At 33.5% G+C, this 25,052-nt stretch overlaps 2 protein-coding genes and 1 pseudogene across 2 annotated transcripts; 2 read left to right on the forward strand and 1 right to left on the reverse strand.

Annotated features, from left to right (window-relative positions):
- The first annotated feature begins 2,232 nt into the window (after positions 1 to 2,232).
- LOC114188594 (lysine-specific demethylase JMJ26-like) lies at positions 2,233 to 6,249 on the forward strand. Its single transcript, XM_028077165.2, has 12 exons — positions 2,233 to 2,469; positions 2,561 to 2,620; positions 2,743 to 2,883; positions 3,005 to 3,137; positions 3,209 to 3,269; positions 3,348 to 4,044; positions 4,142 to 4,471; positions 4,839 to 5,144; positions 5,223 to 5,295; positions 5,369 to 5,454; positions 5,547 to 5,666; positions 5,796 to 6,249. Exons 1-12 carry the CDS (start codon positions 2,233 to 2,235, stop codon positions 5,859 to 5,861), a joined length of 2,310 nt encoding a protein of 769 aa, XP_027932966.1. The 3' UTR covers positions 5,862 to 6,249.
- Positions 6,250 to 14,398: 8,149 nt separating this feature from the next.
- Positions 14,399 to 15,967, reverse strand: LOC114188986 (putative F-box protein At4g22030 pseudogene; annotated as a pseudogene).
- Positions 15,968 to 18,726: 2,759 nt separating this feature from the next.
- Positions 18,727 to 24,678, forward strand: LOC114188167 (glycosyltransferase BC10-like). Its single transcript, XM_028076717.2, has 10 exons — positions 18,727 to 19,398; positions 19,474 to 19,590; positions 20,254 to 20,354; positions 20,533 to 20,604; positions 20,747 to 20,828; positions 21,782 to 21,862; positions 22,079 to 22,120; positions 23,138 to 23,197; positions 23,400 to 23,546; positions 24,191 to 24,678. The coding sequence occupies exons 1-10, from the start codon at positions 19,159 to 19,161 to the stop codon at positions 24,368 to 24,370; spliced, it is 1,122 nt and encodes a 373-aa protein (XP_027932518.1). The 5' UTR covers positions 18,727 to 19,158; the 3' UTR covers positions 24,371 to 24,678.
- Positions 24,679 to 25,052: the final 374 nt, after the last annotated feature.

Consider the following 25,052-nt stretch of genomic DNA (forward strand, 5'->3'; position numbering starts at 1 on the left):
CGCAATTTAAATCACTAACGGAGCATTAGAGTGTGTTACATGTACTGTACATGTGTGGTAATTTAGAAACCATGCAGAACATCACAACAATTCAAGCACAAACAAACCCAAAATAGAATTACGAAAATACTAACCCACGAGCAAACACAATCCAGAAAACCCTAAACCTACTTACCTCGTTGATGATGATTAATTGGAAAATTGAAATGAAAAGCGCAACTGCAAGATGAAATGACAAGTATTAGCTTCCTCTGCAAATCCGAGCTCAAGAAAGACGAAGATGAAGAAATCACCTCCAACACTGAAGAGTGCGACTGCAATCCAACTCAAGCCCTAATTGCAAAATTTCTCCCAAATTGAAAAGTTAAAGTTGATTAGCCATCTGTACAGTACACGTAACACACTCCAATGCAACGTAATACAAAAAGTGCTACATGTACAGTATTCCGTTACTGATTTACACAACGTCACATAAAAGGACCAAATAAAGTATGAATTGCGAAAATGATGACCATTTTAAACATTAGATAAAGATGAAGACCTTTTTAAACATTCTATCAAGATCATGACCATCCGCAACAAACATTACAAAAATGAGGATGAAAAATGTATTTAAGTCATGATAAAATATTTATATACATTATATTGAAATAATTATGTCGTAATTAATTGTATTATGATTCGACTATTTGAAATTATTATGTGTATACCTTTTTTCCAAATATATTCTCAATTATGCAGGAAGTTAAATTTATAATTTTATCTTCTTTTGTTTTTTTGCTTTTTACATTTTTTTAGTACATTCAATTTCGTTTTCCTCCTTCTTCTTCTTTCAATATGTATGAATATCATTTGAAGGATCCAAACAGAGACCACGATGAATGAATTGTTTTCTGTTGGTGCACGGTTTGAATGAGTTACCTTCTTTCCTTATATGCGATTATTATACTATACTTTTTCTGTCACAAATCCCTATTTTTCTTATGTCATTCATTCTCATCACAGAATCTTCATACCAGCAAAGAATGTTGAGTTTCATTTGCTGAAACATTCTCTGAATTTTTTTTCATAATTACCAGGTTAGTTTTCTTTGTTTTTTTTTCCCTTGATTATATCCATTACTCAGAAAATTTCATTATTACATTTTATATAAAGTTTGTCAATTAAGATTGAAAAGATTTGAAGAAATATGAATTTCTTGTAGTTAACCTTATCTATCTGCACCTTTTTTTGCTATATTTTAGTTAAGGCAGCTGAAATTTCAGTTTCATTATTTTTTAAACTTTTGGTTTTCTATTTTAGGCTTTTGGATTAAAAAAGTCATTAAATGTTCTGTTTTTAGCAGAATTTGAAAAAGTATAGTTAAAATAGAATGAATATTTAAAATTAACTTTATTCCTTTTAAAAAAAAATCAAATTCGTTTTTTTAGATTTAGAAAACATTATCTTTTTGCTTTTGGTTTTATCATCTTTTTATAAAAGATGATAAATTTAAAATTAAAATCTATAATACTATTTTAAAATTATTTAGAAAATTAAATCTAATTAACACATTTCTTAATTAAGAAAAAAAATGAATAAATTGTAAAAAGATAGGATCGAAGATTATTAACTTATTTAAGATAATTGCAATATCTTATAGATCAAAACACGTTTTACCCATGTTTATATATCCTTATCATATCTTTATTTTCACAGAAGACGGATGCACATCGCACTGAAGTATACGTATACAAAAGTTCTACGTTAAAATTTAATCTAAATATATATGGTAGGCATTTTTTTTTAATTGAAATCGGACACACAATTAATCGTAATACATAAGATCTATGAATTGCATTTTAATTGTTCAGAAATTGCTTTTTTTTTTTTTTTTAGAGTAGGTTATTATGTTACTTTTCATGTTCATTTATCTATGATTGTGGTATCAGTATCAGTATCTAAAGGATTTTGTGGAGAGTAAATTTTGGTGGAAATCAAGAAACTATAGAAAAAGTTGGCATGTTTATTGTTGAAACACAGTTGCAGAATCTCAGACATAATAGAAATATACGTTGAATTATAAGAGGAAAAGAAGAAGAGCATTAACCACCATCTAAAACTAGAATTAACAAAATTAAATTAATCTCTTGACATTCATAGTTGAACGAGTGATGTATTCATGGTTAATACATGAAGTAATGAAGCCTTTGCAATGTCTTGATACTAATTAGTGTTCTTTCTGCAGTGAGAATGAAACAAAAGAAGTCAAAGGATCATACTGATTATAAGACCAAGTTCTCAAGTCCTGCAAAATCCTCTGGAATTCGAAAGAGATCGAATGAGCAATACTTATCTAAGTGTCCAAAATCAGGAGAAAATGGAGAAGCTCCTATTGTACTAGAAGAACTGTCAAACCGATATACTGATAACCTTATTGGAAAAATACCAAGATGCTCAAGAGGTTTTGGAAGTTCAAAACGGAGAAAGGTTAAAGAAGACTATACTATAAAATCAAACCCTGAAGTACTTTATCATAATATTTTTTTTCTTGGTTTGAATATTGTATTTGTGTTAACAGGATGCAGAGACAACTTCTAAAAAGTGTCATCAGTGTAGGAAAAAGGAAAGAGCAGTATTCGTACCTTGTACTAAATGTCCGAAAATGTACTGTTTGTGGTGCATCAGGAAATGGTAAAGTAGTAGTTCACAATTAAATAATCATTGAAAGACTGTGTATTTGTTCGTGTTGTGGTTTATAAGACACTATTGCAAAATATAACAATTTCTCATTTTACACATAGGTATCCAAATCTTACAGTATCAGACATTTCACACGAGTGTCCCTTTTGCCGAAACAATTGCAATTGCAGTGTTTGCTTGCGCTCAAGAGGAACGATTAAGGTTAGTTTTCTCTGCTTTCTGGTAGATACAATTAAATCAATTAATAAATTGAAAACTTTACCCAGAAGAATTTTCAGTACTTTTTAACTCTGCGTTTTCCCATCTGATTTGATGTGTTCAGACATCTAACAGCAGCATCACAGACGAAGAAAGGGTTCAACATCTCCAATACATGATTAACTTACTCATTCCATTTATACAACACATTTGTGAAGAACAAAGTCAAGAGCTCGAGATTGAAGCTAAAATACAAGGTATCAAATTTCAGCATCGGTGGGGCTAATTTAACTATGAATACATAACTAACAATAATATGTCTTGCCAGGAAAATCAAGTTCTGAGATTGAGATACCACAAACATCTTGTGAGAATGAACGTATCTATTGGTATGGTATTCCATTTGCCTATATAACTAGGTTTGATTCCTTTCACATTTTTCTAAGTATTTTTTTTTTTTGGAGCAGTGACCATTGTGCTACTTCATTTACTGATCTTTATCGAAGCTGCCCCGAGTGTTCCTTTGAAATCTGCCTTAACTGTTGCAAAGAAATACGCAATGGAAGTATATCACCGCGGTGTAATATGAAGTTTCAATATGTGAATAAGGGGTGTGATTATATGCATGGTGGTGATCCATTACCAGTGTCTAGTGATTTTGGGACTTTAAGAGGTCATTCTAAGATATTTAGCAAATGGGAGGCCAACAGTGATGGAGGTATTAGATGTGCACCAAAAGAAATGGGGGGTTGTGGTGGTCATGTGATGGAGCTGAGGCGCATTTTTTTAAACGGGTGGATATCAGACTTGGAAGCCAAAGCTCGTAACATGGTAAAAGGTTTTTCTAAAACTGAACAAACAGTTCTTCAGAAAGAAGCAATATCAAGTTGCAATTCTAAGATAAGAGCAGCTTTTAGAGATGGCACAAGTGATAATAACTTATACTGTCCATTGTCAAGTGACCTCATAAATGAAGGGTTGCTTCTCTTCCAAAAACATTGGACTCAAGGAGAACCAATCATAGTTCGTGATGTTCTTAAGCAGGGTACAGGTCTTAGTTGGGAGCCAATGGTCACATTAAGAGCCCTATGTGAAAACGGGGTTCCAGGAATCAGCTCAAATACTACTGAATTAAAGGCCATTGATTGCCTTTCTTGTTGTGAGGTTTGCTTCTATCGTCTCTTTTTGGCTTTTAATACCAAAATATGCTTCTAAAGTTTCAAATAACAATAGTGATCATGTTTTTTCTAAACCTTTGCAGGTAGAAATCAATACTCGTACATTCTTCAAGGGTTATACACAAGGAAGAGCATATGCAAATCTCTGGCCAGAGATGCTGAAGTTAAAAGACTGGCCTCCCTCTGACAAGTTTGATGATCTTTTGCCTCGCCATTGTGACGAGTTTATCCGCTGTTTGCCATTTCAAGAGTATTGTGATCCTCAAAATGGGATCCTCAACCTTGCTGTAAAGTTGCCATCCCATGTTCTAAAGCCAGACCTTGGTCCAAAAACATACATTGCTTATGGGATTAAAGAGGAACTTGGCAGAGGAGATTCAGTAACAAAACTTCACTGTGATATGTCTGATGCTGTAAGCAACACAACCTTAATTTCTATTCAAGCCTTGTTGTTTTGAGGACTTACAACTTGAATTCTGTTTGTACATTAAAACCAAATATCACTGGAAGATGAGCATTCCTATGGTTAATAACTCTACTATCCGTATTATTCAACCTAGTTCAAAGTTGTTTTCATGTGGTAGTAACTTAAAGTTTAGTCTCCTAATGTGTAAAGATGGGACAATGATCACGTTCAGTTTGCTATGTATTTCTTGTTAACTTAATTTAAACTTTTAGACTATGGCACACGGGATCACAAAATGTACTTCCTTGTGAAGAAATTTAAATTTACTGCACATTTACTTTATTTTTCTAACTGGTGTTCAATAATTTCCAAAGGTGAATATTTTGATCCACACGACTGAGGTAACATTGAGTGATGAACAACATTCTGCTATTCCAAAACTGAAAAAAGCACACATTGCCCAAGATGAGAAAGAGGGACGTGCTCGAGGAAGGGTCGATGAATTCCTGAATGAAGGACTTTGCAAAGACAACAGAGAAGAATATAAGAGTTCTGTTTCTAAAGAAACAGGTGGTGCTCTTTGGGACATCTTTCGGAGAGAGGATACTGAAAAGTTAGAAGCATATCTAAGAAAGCACTCTAAAGAATTTAGGCATACTTATTGCTCTCCAGTTGAAGAGGTAATTTTATATTTATTAGTCTAAATTTCTTCCTATCCTTATTTTTTGCTCTGGCTCATTTATTTCTATGTTGGTTAGGTTGTCCATCCAATTCATGACCAATGCTTTTACCTGACTTTGGAACACAAGAAGAATCTGAAGAAGGAGTTTGGTTAGTATTAATATTTGCAAATTGCTTGCTCAAAGAATGCCATTATTTACTAACATGAATCTTAATTTCCTAGGTGTAGAACCTTGGACTTTTGAGCAACAACTTGGGGAGGCAGTATTTATTCCTGCGGGATGTGCACACCAAGTCAGGAATCTTAAGGTGAAACGTGTTTTGACTCATTGAATTAACTCATATTGTCGGCATTTATAATTGTATTTATAACATCAAGTTCCACATCATAAACCTTGCAGTCATGCACAAAAGTTGCTGTAGATTTTGTGTCCCCAGAAAATGTCCATATGTGCCTGCATTTAACTGAAGAGTTCCGTCGTCTTCCCAAGAATCACAAGGCCAGAGAAGATAAACTTGAGGTGAGATTAATTTGCTTTCAGCATGTTTTCTTGATTTTTTGGTTTTCCTTTCTTCCTTTTCTTTTGAACTTCAAAGTTTAACCTTATAATATGTTTGCTTTTTATGTTTTCATTTTTTTCATGAAACAGATACAGAAAATGATAGTCTATGCTGTTGACAGTGCTGTCAAAGAATTAGAAACTTTACGTTCTTGATCGAATCTGATGAAAGTATGCTCATTTTGGCATGATAGTTGATTTTTTTCATTTTTATCGACGAATGTTAAATATTAGTTTTTGTAAGCAGAGGAATTGAACCACAAATTTTCTCACCCTCTCTTCTAAATTCACCGAACCAACCTTATTTTTTCAATTTGTTAGTCAGAAATGGAACCCACGACATTTTCTTTCCTTCTCTTCCATCTGACTATTAAGTCACCTGATCAGTCCAAATGACAATGGCGTGATAAAGACTTAGACGATGGTGGCGGTTGGAGTTAGAGAACAAGGAGAAGGAGAGAAGGAAAAGAAGAAAAAAGAGTAGATCCGATTACGATATTTACGGATAAGTTTTATCGAAAAAAAAAATCATTAATAAATTAGTAAATTACCGATAAATATAAGACATAAACATGAAATAAATTATAAAAAGATAGATATAATAAACAAACAAATATATAATTGTTATAAAATAAAGGTAATAAGAGAGACAAAGGAGAGGAAGAATAGAGAATGAGAGAGTAGGGAGCAACTTCTGTTTTTATGTGTGTCTCATTACTGATAGGACGAGTCCTATTTATAGGTACAATATGGTAACCCAGAAAGGATATAAAATCAAATAGTAAATACAAAATATTACATCATAAAGAGTAATGAATAATATGATTATCAATCATATGAGTGATTGTATAAATCAATGGACGACCATTAATTCATAACACTCCCCCTTGGGTGTCCATTGATAAAAGAATGTGCCTCGTTAAAACCTTACTAGGAAAAACCCTTTGGGATAAAAACCTAGTGAAGGAAAAAGAGTACATCATTCTATATAATATTGTTCTTTGCATCTTCTAATTTCTCCCCCTCATGTAAACTTACATCATTAAGATGGCGGAGTCCAATCCTATGAACCAATTGCTCAAAAGTTCTCCTTGGCAAAGACTTTGTAAATAAATCTGCTAGATTTTCACATGAGCGAATCTTTTGGATCTCTACATCACCATTTCTTTGAAGATCATGAGTGAAAAAGAATTTTGGAAGAATATGTTTTGTTCTGTCTCCTTTAATATATCCTTCTTTCAATTGAGCAATGCATGCACTATTGTCTTCATATATCGTTGTTGGTTTCATTTTTCCCAAGGATAAACCACAAGTTTGTCGCACATGTTGAATTATAGACCTTAACCAAACACATTCACGACTTGCCTCATGTAATGCTAAAATTTCTGCATGATTTGACGATGTTGCTGTTATTGTTTGTTTCACAGATCGCCATGAAATCGCTGTGCCACCACATGTGAACAAATATCCTGTTTGTGATCGACCATTATGAGGATCTGATAAATAACCTGCATCTGCATAACCCATTAGATCTAATTTTGAATCATTTGGGTAAAACAAGCCCATATTCATAGTGCCTTTAAGGTAACGGAGTATTTGTTTTACTCCATTCCAATGTCTTCTTGTAGGTGAAGAACTATATCTTGCTAACAAATTTACAGCAAATGCTATATCGGGTCGAGTATAATTAGCAAGATACATTAGTGCTCCTATAGCACTAAGATATGGTACTTCAGGACCAAGTAGTTCTTCATCTTTTTCTTGAGGTCTAAAAGGGTCTTTATCAACATCTAATGACCTCACCACCATTGGAGTGCATAGTGAATGTGATTTGTCCATATAGAACTTTTTAAGCACTTTCGTTATATAAGCTTCTTGATGTACAAGAACACCTTTGTTTAAATACTCAATTTGTAATCCCAAACAAAACTTTGTCCTTCCAAGATCCTTCATCTCAAATTCTTTCTTTAAACAATCAATTGCCTTTGTGAGCTCATTAGGAGTTCCAACTATGTTTATGTCATCTACATAAACAGCAATTATGGCAAATTCATTCTCGGATCTTTTCATATAAATACAAGGACAAATAGGGTCATTTTTATACCCTTCCTTTAATAAGTACTCACTTAGACGGTTATACCACATACGTCCTGATTGTTTCAATCCATAAAGGGACTTATTCAATTTTATTGAATAATCCTTTTTAGAATTTGCTTTGTTGGGCACATTAAATCCTTCAGGGAGTTTCATATAAATATCATTTTCCAAAGAGCCATACAAATAGGCTGTAACAACATCCATGAGGTGCAAATTCAAACCTTCTTGTGCAACAAGGCTAATTAAATATCTAAATGTTGTTGCATCCAATACTGGAGAATATGTCTCCTCAAAATCAATACCAGGTCTTTGTGAAAAACCTTGAGCAACTAACCGTGCTTTGTATCTAACAATTTCACCATTCTCATTTCGTTTTTGTACAAAAACCCATCTGTACCCAATAGGTTTTACACCCTCAGGTGTGCGAACTACAGGTCCAAAAACCTTTCGTTTAGCAAGCGAATCTAATTCTGCTTGGATTGCATCTTTCCATTTTGGCCAATCATTTCTTTGCCGACAATCTTCAATTGTCATTGGTTCTTGATCATCATTGTCACTTATGACATCCTTTGCTACATTATATGCAAAAACCTCGTCAATATTGACTTTATTTCGATTCCATATTTTATGATTCATGACATAATTTATTGAGATCTCATCATTTTCAACAATTTCAGGTACCTGAGGTTCTTCTGGAACCGAATCATTGATTATGTCAAAAGAATCTTTTGGGACTTTTACCCCCTCGATTAGGCCATCTTGCCTTTTTTCCCTTTTTCTCACACGAGGATTTTTATCTTTGGAACCCAAAGGCCTACCACGCTTTAGGCGTGTTTGAGATTCATTTGCTATATTAGATTGTCCAACAGGAATATCAATTCTGATTGGAGTATTAGCAGCGGGTATATGCGACTTAGTTACCCTTTTTGTGTCAGTAAAAGCATCTGGTAATTGGTTGGCCAATTTTTGTAAATGAATTATCCGTTGAACTTCTAGTTCACACTCTTTTGTACGAGGATCAAGATGAGATAATGATAATTCATTCCAACCAATATCTTTTTCCAGTTTCTTTCTTTCTCCCCCTAACGTTGGAAAAATTGATTCATCAAAATGACTATCAGCAAATCGAGCTGTAAATAAGTCACCTGTTGATGGTTCAAGATATTTTATTATCGATGGAGAATCATATCCAACATATATTCCCAAACGTCTTTGAGGACCCATCATAGTCCTTTTTGGTGGGGAAATTGGGACATATACAGCACACCCAAAAATTCTTAAATGAGAAATATTTGGTTGTTGACCAAAAACCAACTGTAAAGGAGAGTATTTGTGATAACTTGTTGGTCTGATGCGAATCAATACTGCAGCATGCAGAATTGCATATCCCCAAGTAGTCATTGGAAGATTAGCTTTCATAAGTAAAGGTCGTGCAATCAATTTTAGACGTTTTATCAATGATTCTGCAAGTCCATTTTGAGTATGAACATGTGCTACTGGATGTTCAACTTCAATTCCAATTGACATACAATACTCATTAAAAGCATGAGATGTAAATTCACCAGCATTATCAAGACGAATTTTCTTAATTGGATAATCTGGGAAGTGGGCTCTTAACTTGATCAATTGTGCTAATAACTTAGCAAATGCTTGATTTCGAGTTGATAGTAAACAAATATGTGACCATCTAGTGGACGCATCAATTAATACCATGAAATATCTAAATGATCCACATGGTGGGTGTATTGGACCACAAATATCACCTTGTATTCGTTCTAAAAATGAGATTGACTCATTTCTAATTTTTTCTGGTGATGGTCTTATTATCAATTTTCCCTGCGAACATGCAGTACATGAGAAATCATTGGACTGAAGAAGCTTTTGACTTTTAAGTGGATGTCCACATGAGTTTTCAGCTATTTTTCGCATCATGATATATCCAGGATGACCCAACCGATCATGCCAAACAAGAAATTCATTCTTATTTGTAAGCTTCTGGCTTACAATAACATGCGTCTCAATCGCATTAATATATGTGTAGTACAAGCCATAAGAGAAGGCTGATAATTTCTCCAATACACATTTTTTATTTGACTCAATTTGAGTGATATAAAGATATTCAACATCTCCTTCATTATTTGTCTCAATATGATATCCATTTAGACGAATATCCTTGAAACTTAATAAGTTTCTATTGGACTTAGGAGAATAAAATGCATTTTTAATATGCAATCTTGTACCTCTTGGCAGAAGTACTGTAGCTCTTCCAGAGCCTTCAATTATATTTGTAGTACCAGAAATAGTACTAACATTGACTTCTCGCATTACCAAAGTAGAGAAAAATTTATTACTCTTGAGAATTGTATGAGTTGTTGCACTATCAGCAAGGCACAGATCCTCATCATTGGTGTTAATGCCAATATTCATTCTTCATATAAACATAAATATCAATATTAGAGATTACTTTGTAAGAGGAGAGAAAGAAAAAAAAAATAAAATAGAGGATTTTATTCATAAAAACATAAAAACTTGTACATATAAAAGCAACATGAATTAAATATAAAACATTGTCTTAAAAATTAATCATAAAATAAAACTATTTTCTAACACTCCCATCACCAATAAGGTGATCAATGCTTCCATCGGGTTTAGAAAAGAAATCACCAATATCAAGATGAGTAGTATCCATATGACCATAATCAGAATCACCATCTTCATAAGCAAAGTGTGTTTCTACATTCTTCTTTTTAAGTGATTCTTGGTAGAGTTCAACAAGATGCTTTGGTGTATAACAGGCACGGGTCCAATGACCTTTACTACCACAACGGTAACATATATTTTCAGCCTTTTTGCCATTATTTTCACCCCTTTCTTTTTCCTTTTTCGCATTCTTGTTCCACTTCTGTTGATGAAGTTTCTCTTTGAAAATTTCCTTTATAACCATGTCCACGACCATGATTAATAGCACGACCACGACCACGACCATGGCTACGACCACGGCCAAAATTACGACCACGATTATTATTATGGTCTTGACCTCGTCCATGATTATATGGATCAGATGTTGCTGCATTCACTTCTGGGAATGGAGCAGAACCAGTTGGTCGGGCCTCATGATTTTTCATCAAGAGCTCATTATTTTGTTCAGCCACAAGAAGGCATGAAATCAATTCATAATATTGATTGCTCCATTCACTTCTGGGAATGGAGCAGATTAGGCGGATCTCATGATTTTTCATCAAAAGCTTTATTGCTTTGTCCAGCCAGCCATGCATAGGCATGAAATAAATTCACAATATTTGTGAAGTCTCTTTTCACAATATTTTTGTTATGAGCAAATTAGTTGCTTTATTTCTTTATTTAATGGTATCCCAATATCCATTGCATCTAAATATATTTCAACATTTAAAATCCAATATAAGGAATTCTTCCTTACAATATCAAGGGTCACAAATCCAAATTTTGCAACGTTTCGCGTGTTTAAAACTAACACATAAAATAATAATATTAATAATAATCATCATCATCAAAATAATAATATTAATAATAATCATCGTCATAATAAAAATATTATGACAGAGAATTTTGCAACGTTTCGCGTGTTTAAAACTAGCACATAAAATATTAATATAATCAAATTTCATGTATGAAATTATTAAAATCAAATAATAATAATAATAATAATAATATGACAGAGAAAAATAAATCAAACAATTATCATTACACAAAAAAAAAAAGAAAATGAGATAAAGTTTGTGAATGAGAAAAAGATTAGAAAGAACCTCGGTTAAGGAATATAGAGCGTTGTTCTTAGGGAGAAAAAAAAAATATGCCTTCACGCTCAGTTGGATAACCCTCGTGCTGATAACGTGTTATAAAATAAAGGTAATAAGAGAGACAAAGGAGAGGAAGAATAGAGAATGAGAGAGTAGGGAGCAACTTCTGTTTTTATGTGTGTCTCATTACTGATAGGACGAGTCCTATTTATAGGTACAATATGGTAACCCAGAAAGGATATAAAATCAAATAGTAAATACAAAATATTACATCATAAAGAGTAATGAATAATATGATTATCAATCATATGAGTGATTGTATAAATCAATGGACGACCATTAATTCATAACAATAATATAATATAAAAATAAAGATAGAAGATAATAATTTAAGTTTTAAATTGAAATATTGTCAAAGAAACGAATTGAAAATACACTATGAAGATGTAATGGTGGAATTTAGAAAGAAAAAAAACACTATTTATATAAATTACTTAAAAGTAAACTTATATTTATAAATTGCAATCTCATTATTAATTCATTAAATCATTCGAATCTTACTTTTCTTTTAAGTAAATAAACCTAAATTAATTTGTACGATCTAAATTATAAGTATTAAATTTTCATTATACATAAGAGTTTCAAACATTTATTAATTTTAATTATGAGTTTTTGATAATAATTTTGGTTTAAAATACGTGTAGGTTAAGTATGTTGTTAGTCCGTAAATTTTGATGCGAAATTGGAAGTTAAGTATAAAATTTTGATATATTTTGGTCTTTAAATTTTGAAAATGAATGTATATACTTATTTTAATCTCGTAAAATTATGTTGACGTGTCAAATGCGTTTTTCAATTAAAATTAAAGTAAAAATGTGTCAAAATAGTTCAAATATTAGTATGAACATGTTTGACACGAAAAAACAAAATACTGATGCTTTTAATAATAATTTAAGGCTTAAATACCTTTTTGGTCCTCATTTTCGTAGTGTTTGTTGCGGATGATCCTCATTTTTACCGAATGTTTAAAATGGTCCTCATTTTCACAATTCATGTTTTATTTTTTTATTTGGTCTTTGTCTGTAACGCCGTTTAAATCATTAACTGAGCATTGTACAGGTGACACGGTTTGTATTAGGATGTGTTACGTGTATTGTACAGGTGGCTAATTAACGTTAATTTCTCAATTTAGGGAAAATTTTGTAATTAGGGAAATTTCTTCATCTTCGTCTTTCTTGAGCTCGGATTTGCAGAGAAAACAGCTAATAATTGCCATTTCATCATTGGATTGCAGTTGCGCTCTTCATTTCAATTCTCCAATTAATCATCAACGAGGTAAGTGGGTTTAGGGTTTTCTGGGTTGTGTTTGCTCGTGGGTTAGGGTTTTCGTAATTCTATCTTGGGGTTTATTTGTCTTTCGATTGTTGTGATGTTCTGCATGGTTTCTAAATTACCTGCTGAGACTGCACCAGATGCCTAAACTGCTGAGAATGCACCAACTGCTGAGAATTCACCAACTGCTGAAACGGTTGAGAATGCACCAACTGCTGAAACTCAAACAACTCAACCACCAAGGAATGAAGTGGAGAGTCAAGCAGCACCACTACCAACACTAGAAGAATCATCTCAACAGTTTAGGATAAAATTACAGATTAGGAGGAGACCATGATAGCATCTACAAAAGTCTTAGTTATTTTTTGGAATTTCTGATGTAGAATTCATTATTGATGTATTGCATTTTGACTTTCCTTAAACTTCGTTCAATCTCACTTTTGCCAAACATTGATGTAATGCATTTTGATGAGGATGAATTAACGTTATGAATTTTACTTCTTCCAGACTTAGATCAATTTAATTTTTTCCAAGTTTAGATCAATATCACTTACTTCAATGCTCAGATTAAGATGTCATTTTAAACATGTTGGGACTAATATCAACATAATCAAACTAATTCATTTCTTCATTTAATAATAATACAAAATAAATTGGACTTTAAAAGATTACACACAATAACAGTACGAATAATACAATAACAACACAAGTGAACCATATTACTAATTGCAGCCTCTTCTCAGCAACCTTCAATGACTTCTCCAAATCATTAATCTGTCTCATTTGTGTCATGATGATGACATCCTTTTCATCAACACCACCATTTGAAAAAGTTGCAACCCACATTATTGGAACCACCACTCTGTAAATCAATAAACCAAAAATTAAAACCAATTTATTATTAACACAAAAATAAAAACAAATTGTACCCAAAATTTTCTACCAATATTCTTTGGAGTTCTTGTCATCCTCAAAGCTGCCATCTTTCCGCAGCTACAACTCGGGGTTAATCTATTTCTCGTTGAACCACCAACAGTGCACGAAGATTGAGACCATAACATACCTATATAATGGGATTGCAGCAACATCAATTGGGAATGGAGGAACAAGATTGCCAAAACTCATTAAGTGCCCAAACATTCTTTACCATAACCCTAGTTCACTTATTTATCCCCGAATATCTAATTATCTAATTACCACACCTGTATAGTACAAGTAACACACCCTACTACAAACCGTGCCATCTGTACAATGTTCCGTTAATGATTTAAACGGCGTTACAGAAAAGTACCAAATAAAACACGAATTGCGAAAATGAGGACCATTTTAAACATTCGGTAAAAATGAGGACCATTTTAAACATTCTGTCAAAATGAGGATCATCCGTAACAAACACTACGAAAATAGGGACAAAAAGGTATTTAAGCCATAATTTAAATTTAAAATATTTCCAATGAAACAAATCCACTGGTGATACATGAAAAATTAAAGAAATTAAATCAAAGTTAGTGTCCCTAGCTACATTCTTATTAAAACTACGAGTTAGTAAATTCATTCATTGTCGTGAATAGTTCTACCTTTTCTTATTAATAACTGTATGGTGTGGTGGACCAACTCTTGCTACATATAAATATGTTAATAAAACCTATGAATAATAAACATCTATCGGGAGCAACATGTACATTTACTAGAAGAGCTTGCTAGCAAATTCATCTATGGCAATTCCTTCCCTACGACACGAAGCAGACTTAGATGCAAGCTCTCTCAGCTGAAACCCGCTTCTTCCCAATTGCATAGCCACCTTGTTCTCAAACACTTCACCATTTTCTCTTTTCTCCATATCTTTCTCTTCGAGTGTTGCCTCAACACTTTCTTCCAACAAACGCAAAAACCCTCCACAGAATCTGTACATTTCAAACACCATTCCCACTTGCCCTCCATGCTCAAAGGAGTTAACTATAGCACCCAGAGACCCCGCCAAAAGGGTCACCAAATATGTCCAAGACCACCACCCTATATTCTCCACAAACACTGACCCAATTGTTGCAATGCTCATGAGCAAAGGCCCTAACATGGCCAAACTCTTGCTCATCTTCAACACCATGTTTCCTAACCTCTCATAGTCCTCAAAATCTTTTCTCTTCACCACTTCAACAACCTCCCTCAGTTCCATTTCTAGTTCTTCGCTCCATCCATTCATTAACTCTTCTTCCATCTTCTCTCTCTTTCCTTTGTGGCTTTGTGAAATCTTATTAGGCCTAGGCCACCACACAACAGGCTCAAACTTTTCAGGGAATTTCTCGATCATAGCTCCCAGAAGGGGAAGTGGGTAAGCTCTATCAAGAGCCAAAACCCTCTCTATCACATCGTTCACATCTTCCTCTGAAGGACTTCCAAGAGCAACAGTGCCTTCCATTTTTGTCTGCAGGCACTTAAACAGTCTCGTCGCGTTTCGTTGTTCCTCGGCCAGCTGTGAGGGTTGGATCTTGTTCATCACGAGTTGTAACCCCGTGGCAGCACAAAACAAGAGCGTGGAAGATAGTTTAAGAGCCAGTAACGGTGCACCTGAACCTGGACACGTGGCTGCAAGACCAGACATGGTTGTGGCTGAGAGAGTAATCATGGTGATAGAGTTCAAAAGAAGGATGTTCCAATTGTCTCGTTGCTCCCCAACGTTGTGGTGCATTTCTATCCTGTCGGTTACAAACTCTAAAATTGCAAGGAATTTAGTGGTGGTGGTGGTGGTCTTATTCTTGTTGTTGGGAGTATCAAGATTACGTATACTTTCATCGTACAATGTTTTTGGTTTGACATTCTCTTCAAATGGGTTTGTGTCAATTGAACCGTTGGTTTGGAATGAATTTCTGGCTGATATCTTTGGAACTAACAGAGGCATTGGTCTGAACTTCGACACAGTAACATGTTTTCTCTTGAAGGAAAAAGAAGAAAGATGCATAGATGAGATTTGTAAGGAGGCCATGGAATTGGAGTTTTGGATTACATTGAAATGGTGATTTGATTTTTATACACAAAACCAAACTGATGGCAAAGGAAGTGGTCGTGAATAATGTTGAGGACTTAGCCTTCTCTGACCCTTTCCCTCTTTTATAGCTTCCCCTTGGGGTGTGAAATCCCTCACATCAGTTACTGTTTCTTACTTGGTTACTTGCAAAGACAAACAATGCGACGTAATGAACATTAGGAAAATGGTATGAACATTTGTTCTTTACTCATTCTGGGTTAAATTTCAGTCAGAACGCAAGTGTCAAGTTGAGCTTAGAATATGACTAAGTAAGTACTCTTAAGTACTAATTTTAATGAGTGCATGAAAAGTCAACAACCTACTACATGGAAAGACTACTTCGTATACTCTAAAAAACTGGCTACACGTAAGAATAAAAATCTGCAATTACTTTAGTCGTCTTAGGAACAAATGTTTTTTTTTTTTTTTTATCATTTTTGGTTTTTTTTTTGTTCGAGATTCAGATTGGATCTTATATGTTTTGAAAATGTCAATTAACTCTATGACGTATTTATATTTGAAGGCGATGAGGAAGAATTATCAATTGGATTTACATTTTTTGTTTTTTATTTTTAATATTATAGTTTATTGACATAAATTATTATTTTGACATCTCTATATGACATCATATAAATTAAATAATATAAAAGTGAGTTGTTTATTAGATACTCTGCCAAGAAGCAACCACCTTTTTACAAGTGTTGTTTATTCCAGAGCCGGTGAATTATTTCTGTTGGAAGAAATAAATGTATTTTGAAACACTTCTATGCTCATTTAACACTTTATTTTTCACTCTTCTGTTATAGAAAATCATGTAAAATGACATCCTATTATTGCCCTTAATGTTGTTGGGCTTCGGCTTTTAGATGCATAACTTAACTGTAATATGGGTTTCTAACTTTATTTCATTTCATATACTCCGTGCTTTTTTCGGTTTTACATCCCTCTATTTTAAACTGAATATTAAGAAAATTGATAACGATGTTTACTTTTGAATAAAGATAATTTCATTAAAATAACTTATATAATTAATATTAATTAAAGACATAAATTATCTTCAAAGATAAGGAAAGCATGAGTTATTTTAAAAGGTGAACAAAAAAAATAGGAAATCACTGCATAAATTTAATATTAATAGTAACGGGACAATTATTTATTTATTTATTTATATATATATATATATATATATATATATATATGTGTGTGTGTGTGTGTGTGTGTGTGTGAGAGGTTTTATGGTTAATAAAAGTTAATATAAATGACAAATTGCCTTTGTTGTTTTAATTAAAAATATGTTGGATAATAAGAGATTAATTGTCAGTCACCTACTCGGTAATGATAATTATACTTCTTTAGTCTATGTTTATGATGCATGAATATAATTAAATACGTTTATTTTAAAAATAATAAAATATGATATGTGATATGTACATACTGAAAGATGTATAAAAATGTTTTAAAATATGGTAAATATATGATTGTTATTGTGTGAATTTAAATTAAAGTTATATGTATTAAACATTGTGAAAATTAGAAATTATTGTAATCATAAAAGTACTATTGTTTTATAGATTAAATACTTCATAAATAAGTATTAGTGAAGTATCAGACACGGATACATGTAGGATACAAATAATTGACCCAAATTAAAGTATTGGTACATCATATGTCACTATAAGTGATAAACAAGATACGAAAACAATTACATCACATAATTTAAAAATAGAGTAATTACAAATTATAAAATTTAATTACTCAATAGATAAAGAAAATACAGACTTGACTAAAAATATCTAACTTTATAAAAAATTTAAAACTCTATCAAACTTTTTTTTTTAATCTCCTTATCAAATTATTCATTTTATTTCACATTTCTTCCCTTTTATATTTATTCTTTTGGAATTATTAGTGTTGCGTATTGGTGACTTCGTGGGTTGTGTTTTTCTTTTTTGGGTTCATTTATGGGCTTTAGTTTTGAATTTCCATTTGTAGCAACAAGGTTAGTGGGCCTGGTCTCAAATTTTCCGGAAATGAAAAGTAGGCCATTAGCATTGACTTTGGAATCGTCAAGATGACATGACCGAGAAATAAAGAAATAAGTTTATGTATAAACATATTACAAATAGGTTAAAATACTTTTTTATCTCAATTTTCGTCAAGTTTTTTCAAATAAGTCCTAATTTTGGTTTTGTGTTCAAATAGGTCTCAATTTTTGTCAATTTTGTTCAATTGAGTTCTTTTTTATTAACACCATTCAAATTATTAACGGCCATGAAAAGTGACTGTCACGTGACACACTACTGGGTTGACACGTGAACATTTAAAAAAATTAGGACCTATTTGAATACAAAACCAAAATTAAGACTTATTTAAAAAATTTTGACGAAAATTGGAATAAAAAGATATTTTAACCTAAGTTATATTATGATTAAAACATGTGGCAAATTTAGATTGTGTTATAAAATTATTTTTAACCATCTAATAATTTAAAAATGCTAAATTCAGTTTACCGCTAAAAGTAATTTTTAAACCTTTTATCCTACCTTAATAGTTTTATCATCAAACGGAAGAGAACATCCTCTCTGCTGTTAAAGAATACACATAAAACCAAAATCCAGTGTTTTAAAAAGCTATGCAGTTAAAAAACACAATACAAGAAAAGAAAACATGTACAGTTTAAAATTTTTGTCTTTAATTATTAAACACATCATTGGTGAAATTGAAAGTTGTAAGACATAGCATCATGTGTAATAAATTCTCACATGTTCAAAGCAATCCTATTTCTCTTTTTGTTTTGCTGAAAAAGGAAATCGGCACTGAATATGTTTGGTGGGTAACAATGTGTGCAATGAGGAGCGGCGGTGGCGGTGCCGCGTTGAGTGCTACCACGCGCTGACGTGCAAAGGGTGCAGCTGTGGGACCCACCGACCTGTACAGGTCAAAATTGCTGGTAGCGACGACGACGTATTGATGTAGTCGAAGTTGCGTGTGAGGCTTCAGAACAGTCTCAACACCTGTCTCCATGAAAGCGGAGAGAAAGAGAACCAAATTATTATTAATAATTACTGAGAACAAAGAGTTAGTGTTTCTCCCAGCATCTGCATGTGCATAAGCTTCGATTTCAACCTCTTCTTCACGCTATGCTATGCATATATCTAAACAGATTAGCGACAGTTATTACTAGTGCTACAGTTAACCAACCTGAAGCTGAAGCAGGGTCGGAGGAATGGCATCGGCGGCTAGAGGCGCCAAGAGGCGCCACGCGATAAGTAGAAAAATGCTGATCTTCTTCGCCGCTTCCCTCTCATGCGTCGTCGTTTTACTCCTCCTTTCTTTCTTCAGATTCCACTCTCCCAAACCCTCAATTTCCGTTTCTCGCGTCTTCGACGGCCCTCCCAAGATCGCTTTCTTGTTTCTCGTTCGCCGCAACCTCCCTCTCGATTTCCTCTGGGACTCTTTTTTCCAGGTTTCGCATCTTTCTCCTTTGATTTCCTTATAATCTGAAATTTGGGGAACGTCTGAACTGTTTGTATTTTTGCAGAACGCTGACGTTTCGAGATTCTCGATTTATGTTCACTCCACGCCTGGCTTTGTGCTGGATGAGTCAACCACCAGGTCGCAGTTCTTCTACGGTCGACAAATCAGTAATAGCATCCAGGTTTTTCTTTTTCTCTCTCGAATCGGTTGTTGAGAAAGCGATGCCACTAACTTATTCACGAACTTGCCTTCCTTTTCGAAATTGTGAGAACGTTGAAATGTTGCTTTTATGATAAGTTTTGCTTCCTAAAAAATAGGAGAAAGTGGATTCGTTTTTATTTTGTCTTCTCCGTGGATAGCAAATTCTTTCTACTTGGTTAAGTGGTATATCGCTAAGAGGATGGAGGAATTGACAACATGGTCTTTTTTGCATTTATGTTTTTTTTTTTATATTGGCTTAATCACCAGAATACCAACTTGTATCACCGAATGCCAACGGGGTGATGGTATTACTCTGTAATAATCTTCAAATTTTTTGCACTTTTTATTTTGGAAAGGATTTGTGCCTTTGAAAGTAAGTAAATGAAGTTAAATGCACAAGTTCAATAAGCCTTTTCGAGAAGTTAAAATCATTTGACTTTTAGAAAAACCTTATTTTAACTTGCGGTTGGTTTTACTTATAGGAAGAGTGTACTTGTCCAAACATTATACACATTTTTTTACAAGGATTTATGCCTTCAGCGTGATAGTACATGCAGATATGATTGAGCGTAAAATTGTAAAACTGTAGTGCTGTTAATATGTTGTTTTATTCCTTATATGAATTCAGTGTTGCATATTTTAGGTTTTATGGGGAGAATCAAGTATGATTCAGGCTGAAAGGTTGTTACTGGAAGCAGCCCTAGAGGATCCTTCAAATCAAAGATTTGTTCTTCTCTCGGACAGGTTGGTATTTCCAATCTTCTTATATTAGTACAAGTTTCCTTTAGAAATTCTTGTTCTTTCTCTGTTTCTGTTTCTTTTTTCTTATTTTCACACCTATTCGAAGGAAGAGGCAGGTTTATGTGTTTGTGCAAAGTCACTTATCTGGGTAAGAATCTGAGTTTCTATTTTCCCTGTGCAGCTGTGTTCCTCTGTACAACTTTTCGTACGTGTACAATTATGTCATGGTTTCTCCGAAGAGTTTCGTGGACAGGTAGAAGAAGGCTTTGGTTCTTGAGGTGCTTGGCACTAATTCTTTTTCGAATGTTCAATTGTAATCATTTAAACTTGTATCTGTTTCATTTTTGTGAAAGGGAGCTTTAAAGGTGGAATAAACGAGTCTGTTTATATTGCAGTTTTCTTGATGTAAAGGAGGGCCGCTACAACCCAAAAATGTCACCTAAAATACCAAGAGAAAAATGGCGTAAAGGGTCCCAGGTTATTTTTCTTTTCTTTGTCATACCTTAAAATTGTTTTTCCGGTCATACATGTTTGGAATCTCTGGATCAAGTGGTTCTTAGTAGAATATTTTCTTCTGCAATCTGTCAGAACCTACTGGTTAGATGCAGGCCTTTTTTTGTGAACACATAGGTTTATCTTATACTTGCTGAAGGAGAAGCATCAATTTGACTAGCCATGGCACCCAGACTCTAAAAGCTAGATAACTATATATAGTGGCACAATTTTTGAAATGTTAATCTTAGAAAGTACCAAAAATTTAAACTAGTTTTTATTTAATCCAACTTAAGTTAAATGTTGTTCAGGAAAACCAATGTGTGAAGTTGGTATTATTTAAGTTAACTTTTATTTATTTTTCCCTATTTGTTTTTGTTTTTAACATTATCTCTTTAAATCGTCTTAATATTTGAACTATAAGCTTCTTTCTCTCTTTCTCTGTATTTAAATTCTGTTATGATTGCAAATTTTGGAACTGGTTATAGATTTTAACTGGAATAAGAATACATTCAAACTAGTTGCAAATTAACCTGAATTTATAGAATGGTATTTTTGAAAATTTCTAAACCAGTAAGGGTTGCAAAACTGCACTGAAGGTTCCATTTCATTTTCTCTTGACGTAGAGGTAGTTTTAAGCCGTGTTTCCTGTAGGTGATAATATTGACTAATTCAACTAGTGGAGTTTATTAATGGTTTAAAACCATTGCTGCTCACTGGTTTGACAATACTAAGTGCTTTCTAGTAAAGTTAAGAAGCTCCACTTTCCATGTTAAAGGAGAAATTTCCTATTGTTGGGTGTTTAACCAGAGTTTAGCTGAGTTGCTTTTGTGAATATCAAACTGACATTATTTCTTACATTGAGGTTGCGGCATAAAATTTTTAACATTTGTTTCTGGAGATTATGTCTTGATTTGAGTTTATTTTTGAATTTCCAGTGGATCACTGTAATTCGTAAGCATGCAGAAGTGATTGTAGATGATGATGTAATCTTTTCTATCTTTAAGAAATATTGTAAGGTGTGTAATCGATCTCAATTTTGTTTAACTACAATTCTATTAAGTTTCTGATACTACTGTATTGACTTATTAAATTTTATTCATTGTATAATGAAAGTTGTCATAGACTTCAAAATTGTATGCTTTAGCATACAATACTGCTCTCAATACTAACTGTAAGTCTGTACTGTGTTCATAATTAATAAGCACCTACCTAATTTTGTTCTAACTTGGCAGAGACGTCCACCAATTGATACAAGTAAGGGAAAGCTGAATCTGGTAAGTCTTCAAATTTTAGATTTCTATCTTAGTGTTGTTACTGGAAGGGTATCGTGTTATCCTATCATGTTATGCATAATAATGACACGCATTCTTCACTTGAGTGGAAATTATTAAGTCAAGACAGACTGGGTACTTTGAAGTTATGTTGATTGTGCTTCTAGTTCCAAATAATTGTAACTCACTAGTAGAATCTAGGTGATCATGGTAAAGCAACATCAGGCTTTTAATACTGATGCAGCGTTATACAAAGGCTTCGAATTGAGTGCTCAAAATCAGTTACATTTGGGACACTGCATTTTTCATGGGGCATATTTTTGTCTGAGTAATGTATTATAAACATTTAGTCCAAGCATTGATAACTTTCTGTCTGGATAATTAGTTCCGATGTATAGCGCTCTGGAACGTGTCTCATTTGTGGCATTTTCTGCTTTTGAAAACTGAACTAACTGTTATGAACGGTTGAACTAGCCTGTGAGGTCATACTGAAAGTAGTTAATTGGGGAAATTGCCCTTTGGTATAGTGTTCAAAGCTTTGGTATGGATTTGCTAGTTAGTGAAATTCTTCGGTAAAGTTTTTTTTCAAGACCCTGGGAGTTCGTAGGTTCCTGTTTACCCTTTTCCAGTAGCTTGTGGCTTTTTTAACCAACAGCTGTTAAAGTTCTGGATGTGAGATTTAAAATTTGATCAGTGATTCTTTAAGCATGGTTGGAAATTTCTATTTAAATTTTCTCTCTTTGGCTCCATCTATTATTTTGTCTTTTATTTACGTCTAATTTGCAAAGTATGTTCTGGTGGTTACTGTTCAACTCCTTTTAACAGCTGTTGAATGTCTCTTTTGCTCTTTTCTGTTATCTGCAATGGTATAATTTTACGGGGTATGCTGCTGAGACATAATGTTGTTTACAGTGATAATTTGTGATGCTACTCACTACTCATTTCATAATATATTTTTCTTTTATTTCTATACTGATAATTGCTTGCAGTAAGATATTTATGATTTTGGTGCAAGTGCAGAAACTTCAGAAGCAGCACAATTGTATTCCAGATGAACACTATGTGCAGACATTGCTCGCAGTAAGATACTTAGATATTTATTTCATCATCATTATCTATGTTGGTTTCGGGAATGTGTTCTTTGACTGAATTTATTCTTGCTTCTGCTTCATTCACAAAGTATTTTGATTAAATGTTATCATTGGTGTCCAGTAACTTTTCAAGGATCAATCTGCATGGATATTGTTTGTAATCTTAATATACATTTCTCTTCTCTTTATAGATGCATGGCCTCGAAAGCGAACTTGAACGTAGAACGATAACCTATACCCTATGGAATCAGTCTACTACAAAAATGGAGAATAAAGGCTGGCATCCTGTTACTTTCGGCTATGCAAATGCCGGCCCTCAAAGGATAATGGAAATAAAGGTTTTCTTCTGATGTTTCATACTTTACTCAAGCATAGATTTAGGCCAGTTATTGAGTGGAAAAATGTGAAAAGGTTCAATCTTTTAGGTTTTTCCTTCCGGGGGGGGGGGGGGGGGGGGGAGGGGGTCTATTGATACAAAGTAGGAGGAGGATTCAGTTAGTGAAATCTAAATGTATTCTGTTGTCCCGGCACTAAATGTGGATAGGAACTTAGATCGTCGAAAGCAGGACTCTCTTGAAATTAGTCTTGGTAATCGTTAATTATGGTGCAATTCATATTAAGTCAATAGATGAACTTGAAGTGCCTGGTTTCTTAGGTTGAAAGCCAACAATGATTTTGTTTGAGGACTTGAATAGCCTAATCAACGTACCCAGGTGTTAGAGGCTCTTTGTTTCGCGATGGAGTTATTTGTGGATTCAAAGCCATAATGAATTAATCACCAAGGCACAAATGAAAACGTTCGTCGTCTATTTTACTACTTTTTCGCAACTACTCCCAAGTCTTCTATTTTGGTTTTGTGCTCGAAGATAGATTTTGTCATTTATGTTTTTGCTAAGGTGATTATTACATGGTTCTTTAGTTATAAATTAGTGCATGTTTTGATGCAACTGTTTTCTTGGCCTGATATCCTTTTTTTTAACAGGGCATCAATCATGTTTATTATGAGACTGAGTACAGGATAGAGTGGTGTCGTAGCAATTCCACGTCCGTTCCATGTTTTTTGTTTGCTAGGAAATTCTCTCAGGGAGCTGCTATGCGGTTGCTGAGCCAGGAAGTTGTTAACCACTTTGAAGTTTCTGCACTGTTAGCCACTCCCCCGTGACTTAGCCTAAACTGATTATTGACTGACCTACTAAGATAGATACTCGACGTAAAGAAATTTTGATGAGATTTCTATACAGCATACTCCACACAAATAGATTTTGAAGACAAATGTGGCCACGGTTAATTAATGGAGAAGGTAAAGTAGCTGCGGATTATGAGCTCTGATGGGACCATTTTATCTGGGTTAGTGAGAGGTCTTACATACATTATACCACAATTATAAAATGATAATCACACAAACTAGTATGTTATTGTAATATAAAATGAATAATTTTTCAGTAACATCTGGAAATTTTATTTTGGATAGTTGGAGTTCCATGGCAGATTGAGAATAAGGCTCTCTCTGCTTATCCCTCAAACAGGAAAGACCTTGCTGGTGACGTGTTTGCCAAACCATATAAAATCTTTTTCATCCTGGATTTTTGTTATCATCTGAAAAAAATGTCAAATATATTTGGTCTATTTTAAACTGTTTTGGAGAACTTTTAGACATAATTATAAAAATAAAAAAAAAAGCATCTTTTTTCTTCTTGAGAAATTTCAGATTCTCATCCCTTATCATGGTAACTTTTAGAAGGAATTTTGAATGAAAAACGATATTTGTAAAACTTAATAGAATTATTCTGCCAGACAATTCCATTGTCATGTATGGGTCTTCATTTTCTTTCCGAAATGTAAGG

The sequence above is a fragment of the Vigna unguiculata genome, chromosome 6 (genome assembly GCF_037176805.1).
Source record: "Vigna unguiculata cultivar grain cowpea cultivar isolate G323 ecotype 2 chromosome 6, ASM3717680v1, whole genome shotgun sequence".
NCBI classification, from domain to species: Eukaryota; Viridiplantae; Streptophyta; class Magnoliopsida; order Fabales; family Fabaceae; genus Vigna; species Vigna unguiculata.